At 50.0% G+C, this 14,906-nt stretch overlaps 1 protein-coding gene across 1 annotated transcript in view; it reads left to right on the top strand.

Annotated features, from left to right (window-relative positions):
- Window positions 1-12,502, top strand: part of wdr11 (WD repeat domain 11) — a 55,123-nt gene extending 42,621 nt beyond the window's left edge. The window contains exons 23-29 of the mRNA XM_079729434.1: window positions 1,477-1,663; window positions 4,304-4,399; window positions 5,628-5,793; window positions 6,584-6,681; window positions 7,384-7,529; window positions 8,344-8,423; window positions 10,582-12,502. Of these exons, the coding sequence (XP_079585560.1) occupies window positions 1,477-1,663; window positions 4,304-4,399; window positions 5,628-5,793; window positions 6,584-6,681; window positions 7,384-7,529; window positions 8,344-8,423; window positions 10,582-10,823 (1,015 nt within the window). The 3' untranslated portion in view covers window positions 10,824-12,502. The remainder of the gene's footprint in view (window positions 1-1,476; window positions 1,664-4,303; window positions 4,400-5,627; window positions 5,794-6,583; window positions 6,682-7,383; window positions 7,530-8,343; window positions 8,424-10,581) is intronic.
- The last annotated feature ends 2,404 nt before the right edge of the window (window positions 12,503-14,906 follow it).

Here is a 14,906-nt window from a genome sequence, read left to right on the forward strand (position 1 = left end):
AACTACACTCTGAGTGAACCGCCGGCCAACCACCGCTCCTTCGCTAGGGTTTAACTTATGGTTAAGACCTGGTTACCTGATAATACCTCCTCAGTCTTTTAACAACTTGGTTAAGACTCGGTTACCTAATAATACCTCATTAGTCAAGAGTATTATATAATAGTATACACTAAATCTTTGTTTAGAAAGTAATGGCTACATTATTTCTTGATTTGATGCAGAAATGTTTTGACGTGATGGAAACATCTGATATGTAATCCTGAGGGGTTTTATAGGGAATATCAGGGAGTAATAGGACTATGAGGCTGAAAATATAAAACGATGTGTACAAGATACAAAATTACCTCTGAATATCACCGGCATTGAATGATGAATGTTAAGATCTGAGACGATACAAGTTGACAACAGTATGAGTAGAATAACGACGTTCTTCAAACTCAGCAGCAGTGAGCCGGCCGCAACTTCTCCTCCACCACAGATAGGCCCTCCTATTAGCCCTTGGCAAGCTAGCCTCCTTCCGGAAAAATCTGAGGGGAAGGCGTGTGTGACTACATTCAAAGTTCTCATCTCACCCTGAAGCTTTTGATGAGCCTTTTAAAGCTCGGGCCGACAGTTTGGAGAAACCAGCCGAAGTAAGCTAGATTGTGAAAGTATCCAACTGCAAAATCCCATCTTTTTCTTCAGGCCTCCCTACAAAGCCACTCCTCAAAACACCTATTTAGCTCGCTAGCTTTAGCACCACATCTGCCTAGCTTGCTAGCTTTAGCACTAGATCTGCCTGGGCTTGTGAAAGACTCCAGGCATTTGCAATGAATGCCAAGGCAGAGTTGCGTGTATGGGTAGGTAGGAAGACAGACAGGTAGGCCATCCAATCATGTCATTCGGGGCCGAATGACATGAGTGGACAGGCTTATTACAGGCCGCCATAGATGCCACTTTTATTTGTATTTTTATCAGAGCACTTTATTTATTGATTGAAGTCGGGATGTGAAGAGAATCTCAACAAATAAGACAACAAATGCTTCTTAAATAAATCGTCTACCCTAGCTTTAATCGAATGCCGTCTCTGGACCGAACAGCCCAAGCGCAAAACATAAACCGCTTCAAAGATGTGATATCGAGCCTGAAACCCCCCCTAGGCCATCGGCCAGCTCAAGCCCGCCTCGTCCACTATCCTTTACAGTAAAGTAGCCTAGCAACAGCCTCAGCTCACATCCTGAAACGGGGGCGATTTAATGGCTCTGGCCGAAGCCGGGGGTGGCAGAGATCAGTGGGGAGGCGGGGGTGGATGTGAGGTGTGTTGGCACCGCCAGACGAGAGGGATCCGCAGTCATTAGCGCGACAAACTCCTGCTACGGGATCGTTCTTAAAACGCTAGTTTGATCTCACCGCCACAAAGAGGGCAGCGTGCTGGTCTGAAGCGCGGGGGGGCTGGTTCTGCGTTGTTAACCCGCGGCGGTCGACCTCCGTCCTCAGGCTCTTCGGGGACGAGTCGGACCTCCAGTTCTGGAGCGTGGCGTCCCACTACCTGCAGTCGTTCGCCCAGGCCCGCCTGCTGAGCGTGCCCACGGCCGAGGGTCAGCAGCATGACGTGGGCCAGCCGGCCTGCCACGGCTACCTGGACATCTGCCACGACACCCTGTGTGAGAGCAGCTACTTCCAGGTAATGGCGGGCGGGAGAGCCTGGTAAATGGAGAACATGTCTGTTAGTGTTGATTGTGTCCTGCAAATGAGCTCATGGTATGTGTGTGTGTGTGTGTGTGTGTGTGTGTGTGTGGGGGGGGGGGGGGGGGGGGGGGTGACCTTTTCTGTGCAATTTGTGTGAGTGGCTCTTTGCGTATCAGTGTTGGGTTCCACTATGGATGCTTCATCAAGTGCTAACAATAGCACTGATGAGCCGGGCAGGCGGTAGAGCTGTAACCCCCCCCCCCAATCCCCCACTCAGAGTCCTTCAAAGTCTCCCGATTGTGACTCAGAGTCTGGCCACGTAGGACCACAGACAGCCAGACCGTCCCCGGTGGCCTTTGGTGTCAATGTCAGCCCTGCACACAGCTGACAACACGTTAAACACACAACACTCTCACACACAACACACCACACACATTCACACACACATACCACACACCACACACACACCACACAACACACACCACACAACACACACACACACACACACACACACACACACACACACACACACACACACACACACACACACACACACACACACACACACACACACACACAGACTGACAATACACTCGTGGCGACAATTATCAACGGCGTTCACCTCCACAGCCCAGGAGGCAGCGTGCCGTCCTTGTCTGCCCTCTCTGGTCAATGCCAGCTGACATTAGATCCCCTAGGACTATTCCACTACTTGCTGTCTGAGGTGCTCCATGCCCCCAGACCCCTCAACTGAGACCTCGTCAAGGAAATGATAAACCAACAAGAAGCCTTGGTTTGCCCTGTCTGTAATTTCTTAGTGGTTGCTGATTAAGGACTTTGCAATGGTCATGTATCTTTCTCGGATGCTTTAACATAAAGGCACTTCAGAAATATTATAATTACCTATTATTATTCACCTGAACCTTAAATAGATTGACAGGTGACGAAATGAGAAATTTGCTCTATTGCAATGTACAACTAGCTGATTGCTCATCCTTGGAGAAAACTTAAAAATGTGTATTGCAACATTTCTTTCATCGGTCATCTTCAAAAATGTATTTGTATCTTTTGGTAGTGATTCCCGCAGCGGCAAAAAGTTCTCAGGGTCCACTCTACACTTGGGATGTGTCATTACATCACACAACGCACACAGCAGCCATAAGTAGCTAAACAAGTTTTCAAAAACCTTGTTTAAATACATATTGATCGGCTGTCCTCCTTTCCGCCTGGATGCACTGCAGGTTGGCAGCCTGGCAACCAACCGAACTGGAGGCTGTTGGTTGCCTTGGTGACAGTGGAGGATTTTAATCAAGCCCTGAGCTGCACTCTTGTGTGTCGAACTGAATTTAGAGCAACAAAGTAGAATGCCTTGAACTACAACCTAACCACCACATTTACCTTTCTTGGCGTAATTGAAGCATTGGCTCCCAATTCCACATTTATTTCCCGGCCCACGGATGAAGAGACATTTCTTGAAGGCTGATGCCAGCCTTTCCCCACTGATGAGCAGTCTTCCGCACACTAAAGAAAGCCGATCAACGCACACACATGCGGCTACTCAAATCCACGCGGTTTCCTGCCCCTAACCCTCTCTGTGTGGTCAGCGTGACAGATGTGTCCTATCTCACCCTGAGAATGCACCCTGTGTGTGTGTGTGTGTGTGTGTGTTTTGCAACTTTGTCATTTCGGCTAACTGGCTCTGCTGCGTTGAGGGTTCCGCCGATGAGATGATTCTGACCAATGACCAGACAGAGTTTAGAGACAGGGCCCGATAAAGAGAGAAGTACACCAGCAGCCCAATTAAAACAGCGCCCACATTGCGGACCCTGCTGGCCTCGTTGAAACCAGCAAAGACACACACTCGCCTCCGACATAGAAGGCAAGGGCGGCAGACGCATACAAATGCAAATGGATGTAATAAGCTGCTCGTTGTGTTGATGTGAGCCACACCAACACACTCACCCACACACGAATGCACACGCACACACACAAGCACGCACAAACGAACAGCAACACTCACACAAACAAACCGTAATATCCCCTTCTACTTCTCGGGGTAAACATCTTTATTGTAATATTCAAATCGCATTAGGCTGTTTCACTCTGTATTGAAAACGAGTAAAAACAAAACGCTATACACTGCTGTGTACAGTTATTTCAGTTCTGTATGTTTTCTATCGGTAAAGATAAGCTGGAGATGCACTCTCCGTCTCCCAGTGGGTAGAGCAGACGCGCCGGGCAGTGCTAGTGTGTAAAGGTTAATCTATCTTCATTAGTACCGACAAAATAGCCCTCTGGCCCAAGGCTATCTAATCACACATGATTCAACCACTACTTGGGGTCGGCTTAGGTAGAGCGTGTTGACTTGTAACCGGAGGGTTGCTAGTTCGATCCCGGCTCATCCAAGCTGGGTGTCGAGGTGTCCCTTAGCAAGACCCCCTCACCCTAACTGCTCCCGATGAGCTGGCTGTCGCTGTGTGTGGGATCTGTTGTCGTTTCGGATAAAAGCATCTGCTAAATGCCCTACATTTAAATTTGAATTAGAATTTGCATGATTACAGGAAAAAAAAATAAAGTTATCAATATCGGTGTCCCATTGAAAGATCTGTTATTTGACTTGTTTCCTGTGCCACAGAAATTCCAGTTGGACCGCGTCCATCTGCAGGAGGTGAAGCGCTCCAGCTACGAGCACACCAAGAAGTGTGCCGACCAGCTCCTCCTGCTGGGCCAGGTTGGTACTGCACCCCCTCCACTCATCTCTCTGTCAAAGAGAGGACAGCGCCCCGCCACGACTCAAATCAGCTCTGTCACAAATCTCAACGGTTCTCATCCCCTGTGCCGACTCGCCGGCTCCGACCCTCGTTATATAGGCCCGTTGTTGTGTGCGGTGAATGTTGATTAGACTGCTCCTCAATCCCCCTCATCACATCCCTCTTCCTCCCTGTCAATAATGTCAACCCCCAAGGCTTAAATAACCTGGCTTCAATAACCTGTAACCACTGGTTACACACAGAGACTCGCACGTCTCATCAATTTTAAGCTTTCTCTCTCTCTTCTCCTCTTCCTCCTCGTTTGTTTTCTCTCCTGCCCCCCCTCCTCATGTCTACCTCTCTCTCTCTCCTTCTTTCTCTCTCTCTCTCTCTCTCTCTCTCTCTCGCTCTCTCTCTCTCTCTCTCTCTCTCTTTCACTCTCTTTTCCTCTCTCTCTCTCTCTCTCTCTCTCTCTCTCTCTCTCTCTCTCTATCTCTCTCTCTCTCTCTCTCTCTCTTGCTCTCCCTCTCCACTCTCTCTCCCTCTTTTTTCACTCTCCCTCTCTCTCTCTCACTCTCCCTCTCTCTCTCTCTCGCTCTCTTGCGCTCCCTCTCCACTCTCTCTCCCTCTTTTCTCTCTCTCTCTCTCTCTCTCACTCACTCTCCCTCTTTCTCTCATTCTCGTTTTATCTCTCTCTCACTCTCTCTCCCTCTCTCTCTCTTTCACTCTCTCTTTTCCTCTCTCTCTCTTTCACTCTCTCTTTTCCTCTCTCTCTCTCTCTCTTTCACTCTCTCTTTTCCTCTCTCTCTCTCTCTCTCTCTCTTTCACTCTCTCTTTTCCCTCTCTCTCTCTCTCTCTCTCTCTCTTTCACTCTTTCTTTTCCTCTCTCTCTCTTCACTCTCTCTTTTCCTCTCTCTCTCTCTCTCTCTCTTTCACTCTCTTTTCCTCTCTCTCTCTCTCTTTCACTCTCTCTTTTCCTCTCTCTCTCTCTCTCTCTCTCTCTCTCTCTCTCTCTCTCTCTCTCTCTCTCTCTCTCTCTCTCTCTCTTTCACTCTCTCTTTTCCTCTCTCTCTCTTTCACTCTCTCTCTCTCTCTTTCACTCTCTCTCTCTCTCTCTCTCTCTCTCTCTCTCTCTCTCTCTCTCTCTCTTCTCTCTCTCTCTCTCTCTCTCTCTCTCTCCCTCTTCTTCCCTCCCTCCCTCTCCCCCAGACTGACCGGGCGGTGCAGTTGCTGCTGGAGACGAGCGCAGACAACTCCAGCTACTACTGTGATTCGCTGAAGGCCTGCTTGGTCACCACCATCACCTCCTCGGGTCCCTCCCAGTCCACCATCAAGCTGGTGGCCACCAACATGATAGCCAATGGCAAGCTGGCAGGTAACCACCATCATGGACCCCCCAGTTATGAGATGCACATTGGCAGAGAAATGATAAGTAGGATTGAAATGAAAAACACAGCAAAAATGTGACGAAAATAATGATTGTTTCAAATTTCACACCGTTTCTGTGTACACGACTCTGGTTTTAATGTTAAGGGTGTCTGCTTTAGTCGAAGTCAAAGTCAACTTTATTGTCGATTTCAAAATATGTGCCAGAAATACAGAGGAATCTAAAAATGCGTTTATCTGGGCACGTGCGCGGACCCAACCTCCGTGCCATTCGGTGGCGATAGCGCTCCGTAACGCCGTTTGCCAAACGCCATAAAATCGCAGAAGCCAAAGCGAGCTCATTAGTAGAGAAAAGGGCAGTTAAATGTCTTCCCAGCGCGGTCGCGGTTTCTCGCCGTTTGGCTTCATCTTTACATCGTTTCATGGAGAGGTGATAGAAACTTTGGCAGCGAGGGGGGGGGGGGGGGGGGGGGGGGGGGGGGGGTGACCGCTGGCAACGCCATACATTTAATGTTTTAATTAAAGGACACCCTGACAGACGCGATCACAAGAAAAGTACGAAAAGTAGGACCTCGGCTTCAGTCTGCTCTGCCACTTTTCCAAACGGTTTGACCCTAAAGCCCTGCCCCATCAGAGGACCACACTGTTCCGTTATTAACCTCGGTCACACACCTCCCCCCGGCCGCTGGTGGGGAGTGAGCTCTGGGATGACGTCTGGGTCACTCTCAATCAGCCACCTGACTCACGGCTCCCTCCCCCTCCCCCCCCCCGGCGGTCAGAGGGCGTCCAGCTGCTGTGTTTGATTGACAAGGCGGCGGACGCCTGTCGCTACCTGCAGACCTACGGAGAGTGGAACCGCGCCGCCTGGCTCGCCAAGGTAGGCCCCCGCATGGCCCTCCATCAGCACAGGCTCACCCCGTGGGCAGGGGGGGGCCTCTTGCCGTCCCTCGCCCAGTGTGTGTTTGGGTGTGTGTGTGTGTGTTGCCGTCCCTCAACCAGTATGTGTGTGTGTGTGTGTGTGTGTGTGTGTTTCCGTCCCTTATCCTGTGTGTGTGTCCTTGTGTGTGTGTGTGTGTGTGTGTGTTGCCGTCCCTCAACCAGTATGTCAGTGTGTGTGTGTTGCTGTCCCTCAACCAGTATGTCTGTGTGTGTGTGTGTGTGTGTGTGTGTGTGTGTGTGTGTGAACCATGTGTATGAATGTGTCTACCAAGTGTCAATTTGTTCGACCTCGCTGTGGATCATGCTAGAAGGCCTGCCTTTGTTGTGAAGTGGAGGTGTAGAGGCAACAGGGAACGACCTTCAGCTAGCGTGTTGTTTGGGTCTGAATAGCGGGAGACTTCCAGGGCTGCTGGGTCCTCTATGGTTGAGGGTGTCTCTCCACCGCAGTATGGAGTTCAACCACTTAAAACGTTAAACCATACATGTCTCTCTGACTTACGTGTGTGCCTGTGTTTGTGCGTGTGTGTGTGTGTGCCCGCGAATGCCTGCCTGCGAGTGTGTGTGTGTACGCCTGTGCGTGCGTGCGTGCGTGCGTGCGTGTGTGCATACGTTCGTTTGTGTGTGTGTGTGTGTGTCCCAGGTGCGGCTGAACCCAGCAGAGAGCTCCGACGTGCTGAAGCGCTGGGCGGAGCACCTGTGCTCCCCGCAGGTCAACCAGAAGTCCAAGGCCATGCTGGTCCTGCTGTCCCTGGGCTGCTTCCACAAAGTGGGGGAGATGCTGCACAGGTGAGACCTCTCTGTCTCTGTCTCTGTCTGTCTCTCTGCCTCTCTGTCTCTCTGTCTCTGTCTCTGTCTGTCTCTCTGCCTCTCTGTCTCTGTCTGTCTCTCTGCCTCTCTGCCTCTCGGTCTCTCTCTCTCTCCTTATCTTGTTAACCTCCTTATCTTGTTTACCTCCTTATCTTGTTTACCTCCTTATCTTGTCTACCTCCTGTTGATCCAGATTGATTAAATTTCATTTGACTTGCCGTCACAGACCTCATAACCTTTTCAGTTCACCTTTCGTCTCCACATTGCAGAAATCAATGCTTTGTACTCCACTTCAGTTTTTCTGTTGTGCGAGTGCGATCCTTGTCTGCTAACCTCTTTCTACAGTTGGTCGATTTTTCTTCCTGTGGATCACAGTTTCTTTGTTTATCTCTTCATCAACACATGAGAAACAAGAGGTCCTTGTACTCACCGGGCAAATAAACCGGGCAGTAAAGTCAATGTTATCTTCGATTGAGGCTTCAAGTCTCTCTGCTTGTGTCTTTTTCTCTCTCTCTGTGTCTTTGTCTCGGTTTCTCTGTCTCTCGCTCTCTGTCTCTTTCTCTTTGTCTCTGTCTCTATTTCTCTCTGTGTCTCTCTCCCTCTCTCTCTGTCACTGTCTCTCTGTTTCTTATCTGTCTCCCTCTATCTCTGTCTCTGTCTCTATCTCTCTCCCTCTCTCTCTGTCTCTCTGTCTCTTATCTGTCTCTCTTTCCCTCTCTCTCTATCTCTGTCTCTCTCTCCCTCACTCTCTCCCATGTATTTTGATTGTGTCCCTCCCCCTGTCTCCCTCCAGCATGCGATACTTCGACCGCGCTGCGCTCTTCATCGAGGCGTGCCTCAAGTGCGGCGTGATGGAGGCCAACGACTCCACCAATATCCTTTTATCTGTGCTGCTGACCGCAGGGGACCCCGGGGCCCGTCCACCTAGGCTGCCTTCACGCTGCGCTGATCTCCACCACGCCTGCTTACCCGCCTAACGGGGGAGTGGAGCGAGGGGAGCAAGAGGAGCGAGGGGAGCGAGGAGCCGGGGTCGATCAATGCCCATTTAGCCGCTCGATGGAAGGTATTATCAGCCCAGTGCCAGGCGCCCTGAAGCACCTATGAGCTAACAGCTAGAGCCCCTAGCTTTAGACCCACTAATGCACCCGGCAGCTCACCGCTAGAGCTCCCAGCGCACAAATTCACCCAGAAGCTAACAGCTAGAGCTCCTAGCGCACTAAAGCACCCAGAAGCTAACAGCTAGAGCTTCTAGCACACTAAAGCACCCAGTAGCTAACAACTACAGCTCCTAGCGCCCTAATGCACCAAGGAGCTAACAACTACAGCCCCTAGCGCCCTAATGCACCCAGTAGCTAACAGCTACAGCTCCTAGCGCCCTAATGCACCCAGTAGCTAACAACTACAGCTCCTAGCGCCCTAATGCACCAAGGAACTAACACCTACAGCTCCTAGTGGCCTAATGCACCCAGTAGCTAACAGCTACAGCTCCTAGTGCCCTAATGCAGTGGTTCTCAACTGATCTGGCCTTGGGACCCACATTTTTCATGGTCATTATGTCGCGACCCATTTTTATTAAAACCTAGCAAATTTATTTCTCTAAAACAATCACACATACACAATTGTAATCACAAATATAATCTTCAAGTTGGCTTAGTAAACGGATTGTTTTTACTCAACAAGTGTTCAGTGAAGCTTTTCAGATAGTTGGGGATGTGCTTTTTTCCTGTCTCCTGTGCTTTGTTTCAAAGTCTGGGGTGATGGTTGACAGAGCTACTCTCAGATCATGTTCAGCGTCCAACCTGTTCCTCTGCTTGGACTTGAGCTGGACCAAAGTTGAGAAGCCACTTTCGCAGAGATAGGTAGTGCTGAACTTAGTAATTAAAGTGATATATAGGCCGACACATAGGAATCATAAGTCAAAACGGGCTACATTTGGCTGAATTATAAAAGGTATAAGTGGTAATTTGAAGAGCCGTTTGGGAGCCGAAAGAGCCGGCTCTTGTTGGTGAGCTGATCCAAATTATCCGGCTCACTAAAAATAACCTAAAATCTCATCTCTAATCAGATGGCCTAATCACTGGTAATATTTTTAGCTATTTTATTTTTTCTCCTACACTCCGCGACCCATTCAAAATGAGTCCGCGACCCACTTTTGGGTCGCGACCCACCAGTTGAGAAACGCTGCCCTAATGCACCCAGTAGCTAACAGCTACAGCTCCTAGTGCCCTAATGCACCAAGGAGCTAACCGCTAGATCGCCCTCGTACGACCGCCTAGCTCGCTCAAAAGTATGGACGTAAATGGGGAGAAGACTTTCGGGGAGGCTCACAGCCATTGCTGGGGAGCCACTCTCAAGAAGTGGCTTGTTGATCTGCACCTAGCTTCCTCTCCTTCAGAACCCGGCCTTGACTCACCTGATCATCAGATAGCGCGCTTAGCTTGCTAGATAGCATGAACATAAATAGAGGACAATGAATCAAATGTTTTAAATTCAAGTGCCAACGAGCACAGCTCTTCGTTTTTCTCTGTCACTGTGTCTAGCCCAAAGCACACGCCTGTGTCGGTACAGGGACCAGAGTAATGTTTTATAATTTCCTCATCGGAAAACACGTGGCATTACGCTATGAAGCACGTGAAAACACCCAGCCCCGCCCCGTTCGAGCCCCGATCTGCTCCGTTCCTGCTCAGGCGCCGTGGGCTCTGCTCCGTTCTGAACAACAGGGTTGTGTTTCTATTCTGGGTCGCGCTACAAACATGCAATGGGTGCCATTATTGACCTACACGCATAGGCAAAACATTTTGAATCGGAGATGGGGTGCTGGCCGGTTAGCCGTAGGGAGAGTCCAGGCATCCAGGTCGCAGTCACCGCGACATGTTCAAACAGACGTGTTGTCCCTTCTATAATGAATTAGAAGGGAAAAGCTAAGCTACAATCAGAAACAGAAACGTCATCTTGATCAGACAGACACACGTCCTCCACGCATTCGGCATCATACGGTATGAATCCTTGACCCGAACGGCCCGTAGCGTACATAAGCTGATCGGGGCGGCGTTCGTGGACTACGCCCGCCTGCTGCGCTCCCTGGGCCTGCGAGAGGGCGCCGCGCTGTGGGCCTCGCGGGCCGGCGTCCCCGGGGAGCAGCTGATGGAGGAGCTGTTCCAGGGCGAGGGGGGCACGCCGGAGGGGCTGACCCCCGCCGACCAGGAGACCGGGCCGGGGGTCTCGGGGGAGGAGGGAGACGAGGACCGCAAGTTCGCAATCGTGGAGGAATGAGCCGGAAGACTCCTCGTGGGAAGAGGAGGAGGAGGAGGAGGAGGAGGAGGAGGAGGAGAAGGAGGAGGAGGAGGAGGAGCAGCCACGTTTCTCCTCGGTCTATCACTGGAAAAAAACCTGCGTCTTGTGTACAAAGTGACCGCCACATGTATGGGTGTTTGTGTGTGTGTGTGTCTGTGTGTGTATGTCTGTGTGTGTGTCTGTCTCTATGTGTGGCGGCCGTGCATGTTTGTGGGCGTCCACCTCAGTCTGGTATACTGAGGCCTGATAGCTTCCCCCATGCCCCTCTCTGAGTAAGGAGTGTTGTGTATGATAAGATTGGGTGGTTGTGCTTCGATATGACGGTGGGGACTCCACCACGTGTGTCTCTCGCGGGGAACACTGTTGTTTTCGTGCACGCTTTTATTACGGAAAGATTATGTACCAAAAAACGATGCCCCATAGATCTATATCGTCGTCATTCTCCCTGTTGGTCACGGTGAATCCCCTGTACATAGGAGGACCTTTATTTTGAAAAATTAAAATGCACTCCTTTGATGTAGATAGAGTCGTGACATTGAAGCCTGAAAACAAAGTGAGTGTTTGTGCACTTTTTAAATTATCCAAATGTATATTTTACGTGGTTGTGATTGAGTGGTAGTGTAACTTTGACCCCATTGCCAGGCCTGGGCTGTCCGGGTGTGTGTGCTTACAGCAGACAGACAGACAGACAGTGACATCATCCTGGCGCAGGCAGGCGGCAAGTGCTGCGCTACGACCACAAGTACATATTCCTCTCTCTCTTTGGCACGCCGTGTTTCTCTCTCTCTCTTTCTCTCTCTCTGAATCTCTCTCGCTCTCTCTGAATCCCTCTCTCGCTCTCTCTGTCTCTTTGAATCGCTCTTTCTCTCTAAAAAAAAAAGGACCCACAGCTTCAGTTTATATATTTTGTTAAAAAAATATATATATATATATTGACATGTAATAAGTTGCACATTGTATCGTGTTTTTGGACACAGTGTAATCTAATGTGTGTTATGGAGGCTAGAGAAAAGTAGTTTTGTCGACCAGGAAACCCGAATCCAAAGTGTTGACTGCATCTTTTTTTAATAATTGACAGAGGAGAAAATCCAGTATGGACCAATCAACTTTTTACGTTCTTCTTGTGCAATTGTGTGTGATTGTGTTGAAATTGCCTCGTAAGATGTTGTTTTTACGTGTTTCTTTGCTCTCTGGCCAAACACTGACCCGTACCAAGTGTCCCTACAGCAACCCTGAAGGCACTTGGGTCTACAAGATGCTCGAAAATAAGTTGTACTGTAGACCCGTTTCGTTTGGCACATACTCATTGCAGTTATGGCGGTAGCATCTAGAAAGCGTTATGTTGAAACTTCAAACTGTTAATCTGGCGACCACACAAAGCCCACCTGCACATCCTGCTCCGTTGATGATGTGCACTATCGTACGAGAAGTATGCACTGTAGTCCGACATCTGCAGCTTTGCTTTGGAAGCACGCTAAGCTCACTACAGAGATTAAACATTCCCTTGATGCAACCGTTTGTGTGGAGAAAAAAAAGGCAGGTGGATGTTCTAGTATTATAAAAAAAAAAAGTTGTTCTTATCTGTTCATTGTTTAGTCAATGTTCCTTGCATATGAAGCTGTGTTATTGTCTTTGTTCATATGAAGAGCAGCGCAATAAAAAACGGACCAATAACGATACGTCTCGTGTGATTCTGTTTTCTTGTGTCCCCGGTTCCGCCACACGAGGGCGCTATTGCAGCAGGATCTAATTTCCAAGGCTCCTCGAACACGTCTGGATTTCCGAGGGGTCCTTGTGTGTTTGTTTCTATAGAGAGGTGCCCTCCTTCATCTATCATCATGTCAAACAAGTAACACCGTTCCCGCCGTGGCCTGAAATCCGGACACAAATCACTCCTGCCCTGACGGGTGGGCGGAGCCAGAGCCGGCCACTGCCAGCTCCCCTCTGACCCGAGCCAGTCTCTTTAAAACGTATTCACAGAGGTGCATTCTGGGACTGGCACAAAGCTTGGGGAGGGCTGCGTTCGGAACAGAGGGCCACACAAACAGGCTGTTCTTCTTTGTGTACGTTGTTTTTCTTATGCATTAATGAATGACTGCCGGAGAGGCGGTCCAGCTGGTACGGCCATCAGTATGCAGGCCGCTCGCACCAGAGCTGGATCTCAGCCTTGTTCTGAACCCCCCCCCCCCCTTTATCAGCCCTCCCTTTGTACACTTCCTCCTCGCCGGCCAAGACCTCTCTGGCATCAACCCCTCGGCCGGCCGCCCCTGCTATGGCCTGTTCCCAACGCTACCCCACCTCCCCACCAGCCCAAGCACAACCACCCCTACCTACCCCTCCAGCCAACCCCACCTTGGATATGCACCCCAACCACATCAACCGTTATTGACACCCCACCAACCCAACCCCCAACACCACCTCCGTCCCTGCTGTGCTCCGTTCCCCAGAAACAACCCCACCCTCCCCCAGCGCCACCAACCCCACCAACCCCAGCCAACACCACCTTGGATTTGCACCCCAACCACATCAACCATTTACTGACTCCCACCAAAACCAAACCCTCTCCCTTTCTCCCACCTGAAGACGAATGGGAGAGGTTCTGCTCTGAGGCCCGTTCTTCTCTCCGCCGTCAACAGCATGCTTAGAGGTTGTTTTCCTATTCTCCGTCTCTCTCTCTCCTTTGTCCAGGGCCGTTTCCTGGAGCACCCTTTCTGCATCTGCTCCGAGCCTTTCAGCCAGCTCGGTTTCCCCTCCTGCATATATTGAGACCTAAAGTTGGACTCAAAAGACCAAGAACTTAACTTGAAGGTGCTTTGAAAATCAACACCCACAAGTCTCTGTGTGTGCCATTTTATTTGCTATTATCAATTAGACGCAGTCAGGAATCCATTGCATCCAGTGTGTGTGTGTGTGTGTGCCTGTGTGTGTGTGTGTGTGTTTGTCCTCTCCTTTAACCGCCCTGCTCTGTCAATTAGTCAAGTTGTTGTTGAAAGCGATCTTGCGCTTTTATAATGTGTTTTTTTTTTTCTGTACCGTATATATTTTTCCCAGCCGGATCGGAGACGGGGCTCACAGTGTGTTTACTGATCAGACGCAGCCCGGGTGTATAGTCGCTCCCTCCGTTCCCAGGAGTCGTCTCTCTAGTGCTGACGGATGGCTCTATACGCGGGTCTGAACCTGCCCTGCAGCCTGGAGCTCGGTGCGCTCTGAAGCCTTTAATGCCCCTTTTTGTATCCCCTCGCCTACACAACCCTCGATGTATACCTCGTTGCTAAGTTATCTTTATAACCACTTTGCTGTCTCCATGAGGGAGTTCCCATTAACCCCCCCTTTATTTCATTGATTTTTATTTTTATCGTTGAGAGTGATTCTCTTTATTTATCAAGCAAGAATTTATATTCCGTTATTGATTTAGGTATTAATATATTTAATTGAAGTGACTGTGGTTAAACTTCAACGCGAGGGACGCTTTGAGGGGAGATGATCACGTTCCTCTGCTTGTGTCTCCTGCTGATGTCTTCTAGTGTATTTTGACACCTTGATGCCGCTCACATCTCACCCTCCTCTCTCATAATGTCAACATCTCCCTTCTCACACTCGCTCCACAGGGACCCAGACCCAGACAGGCCCGGGTCAGATCCCTTTCTCACACTCTATCCGTCTCACCCTCCGCCTCACCTTCACTCTCCCACATCTGGTGAGAGCAGTGTGTGTGTGTGTGTGTGTGTGTGTGTGTGGAAACCCTCGCCCACAGGCCTGAACACATCCTACACCTCACCCAACAATGTCTCCTGATTGGCTGCGCCGAAGAACCCTTTCTCCTCGCGGCCTCCTGTGATTGGCCAGCAGTCGGCCGGCCTTGCTGTTTCATTGGCTGTGATGGCCAAGTGTTTATGTAGCAGGTATTCAGGGGCCCAGTTCATATCAGATCCCACTTCCAGACGAATGTCACAGTGGTTAGTGAAGCATGGCCCTCAGCTTCAAGTCACCATAGCCTCACCTCCATGCATTAGAACGCGCTGAACGAGAACACAAGGAAGCAGTGCATTGTGGGTAGGGGCC

Source organism: Pollachius pollachius (assembly GCF_949987615.1).
Source record: "Pollachius pollachius genome assembly, chromosome: 2".
NCBI lineage: Eukaryota > Metazoa > Chordata > Actinopteri > Gadiformes > Gadidae > Pollachius > Pollachius pollachius.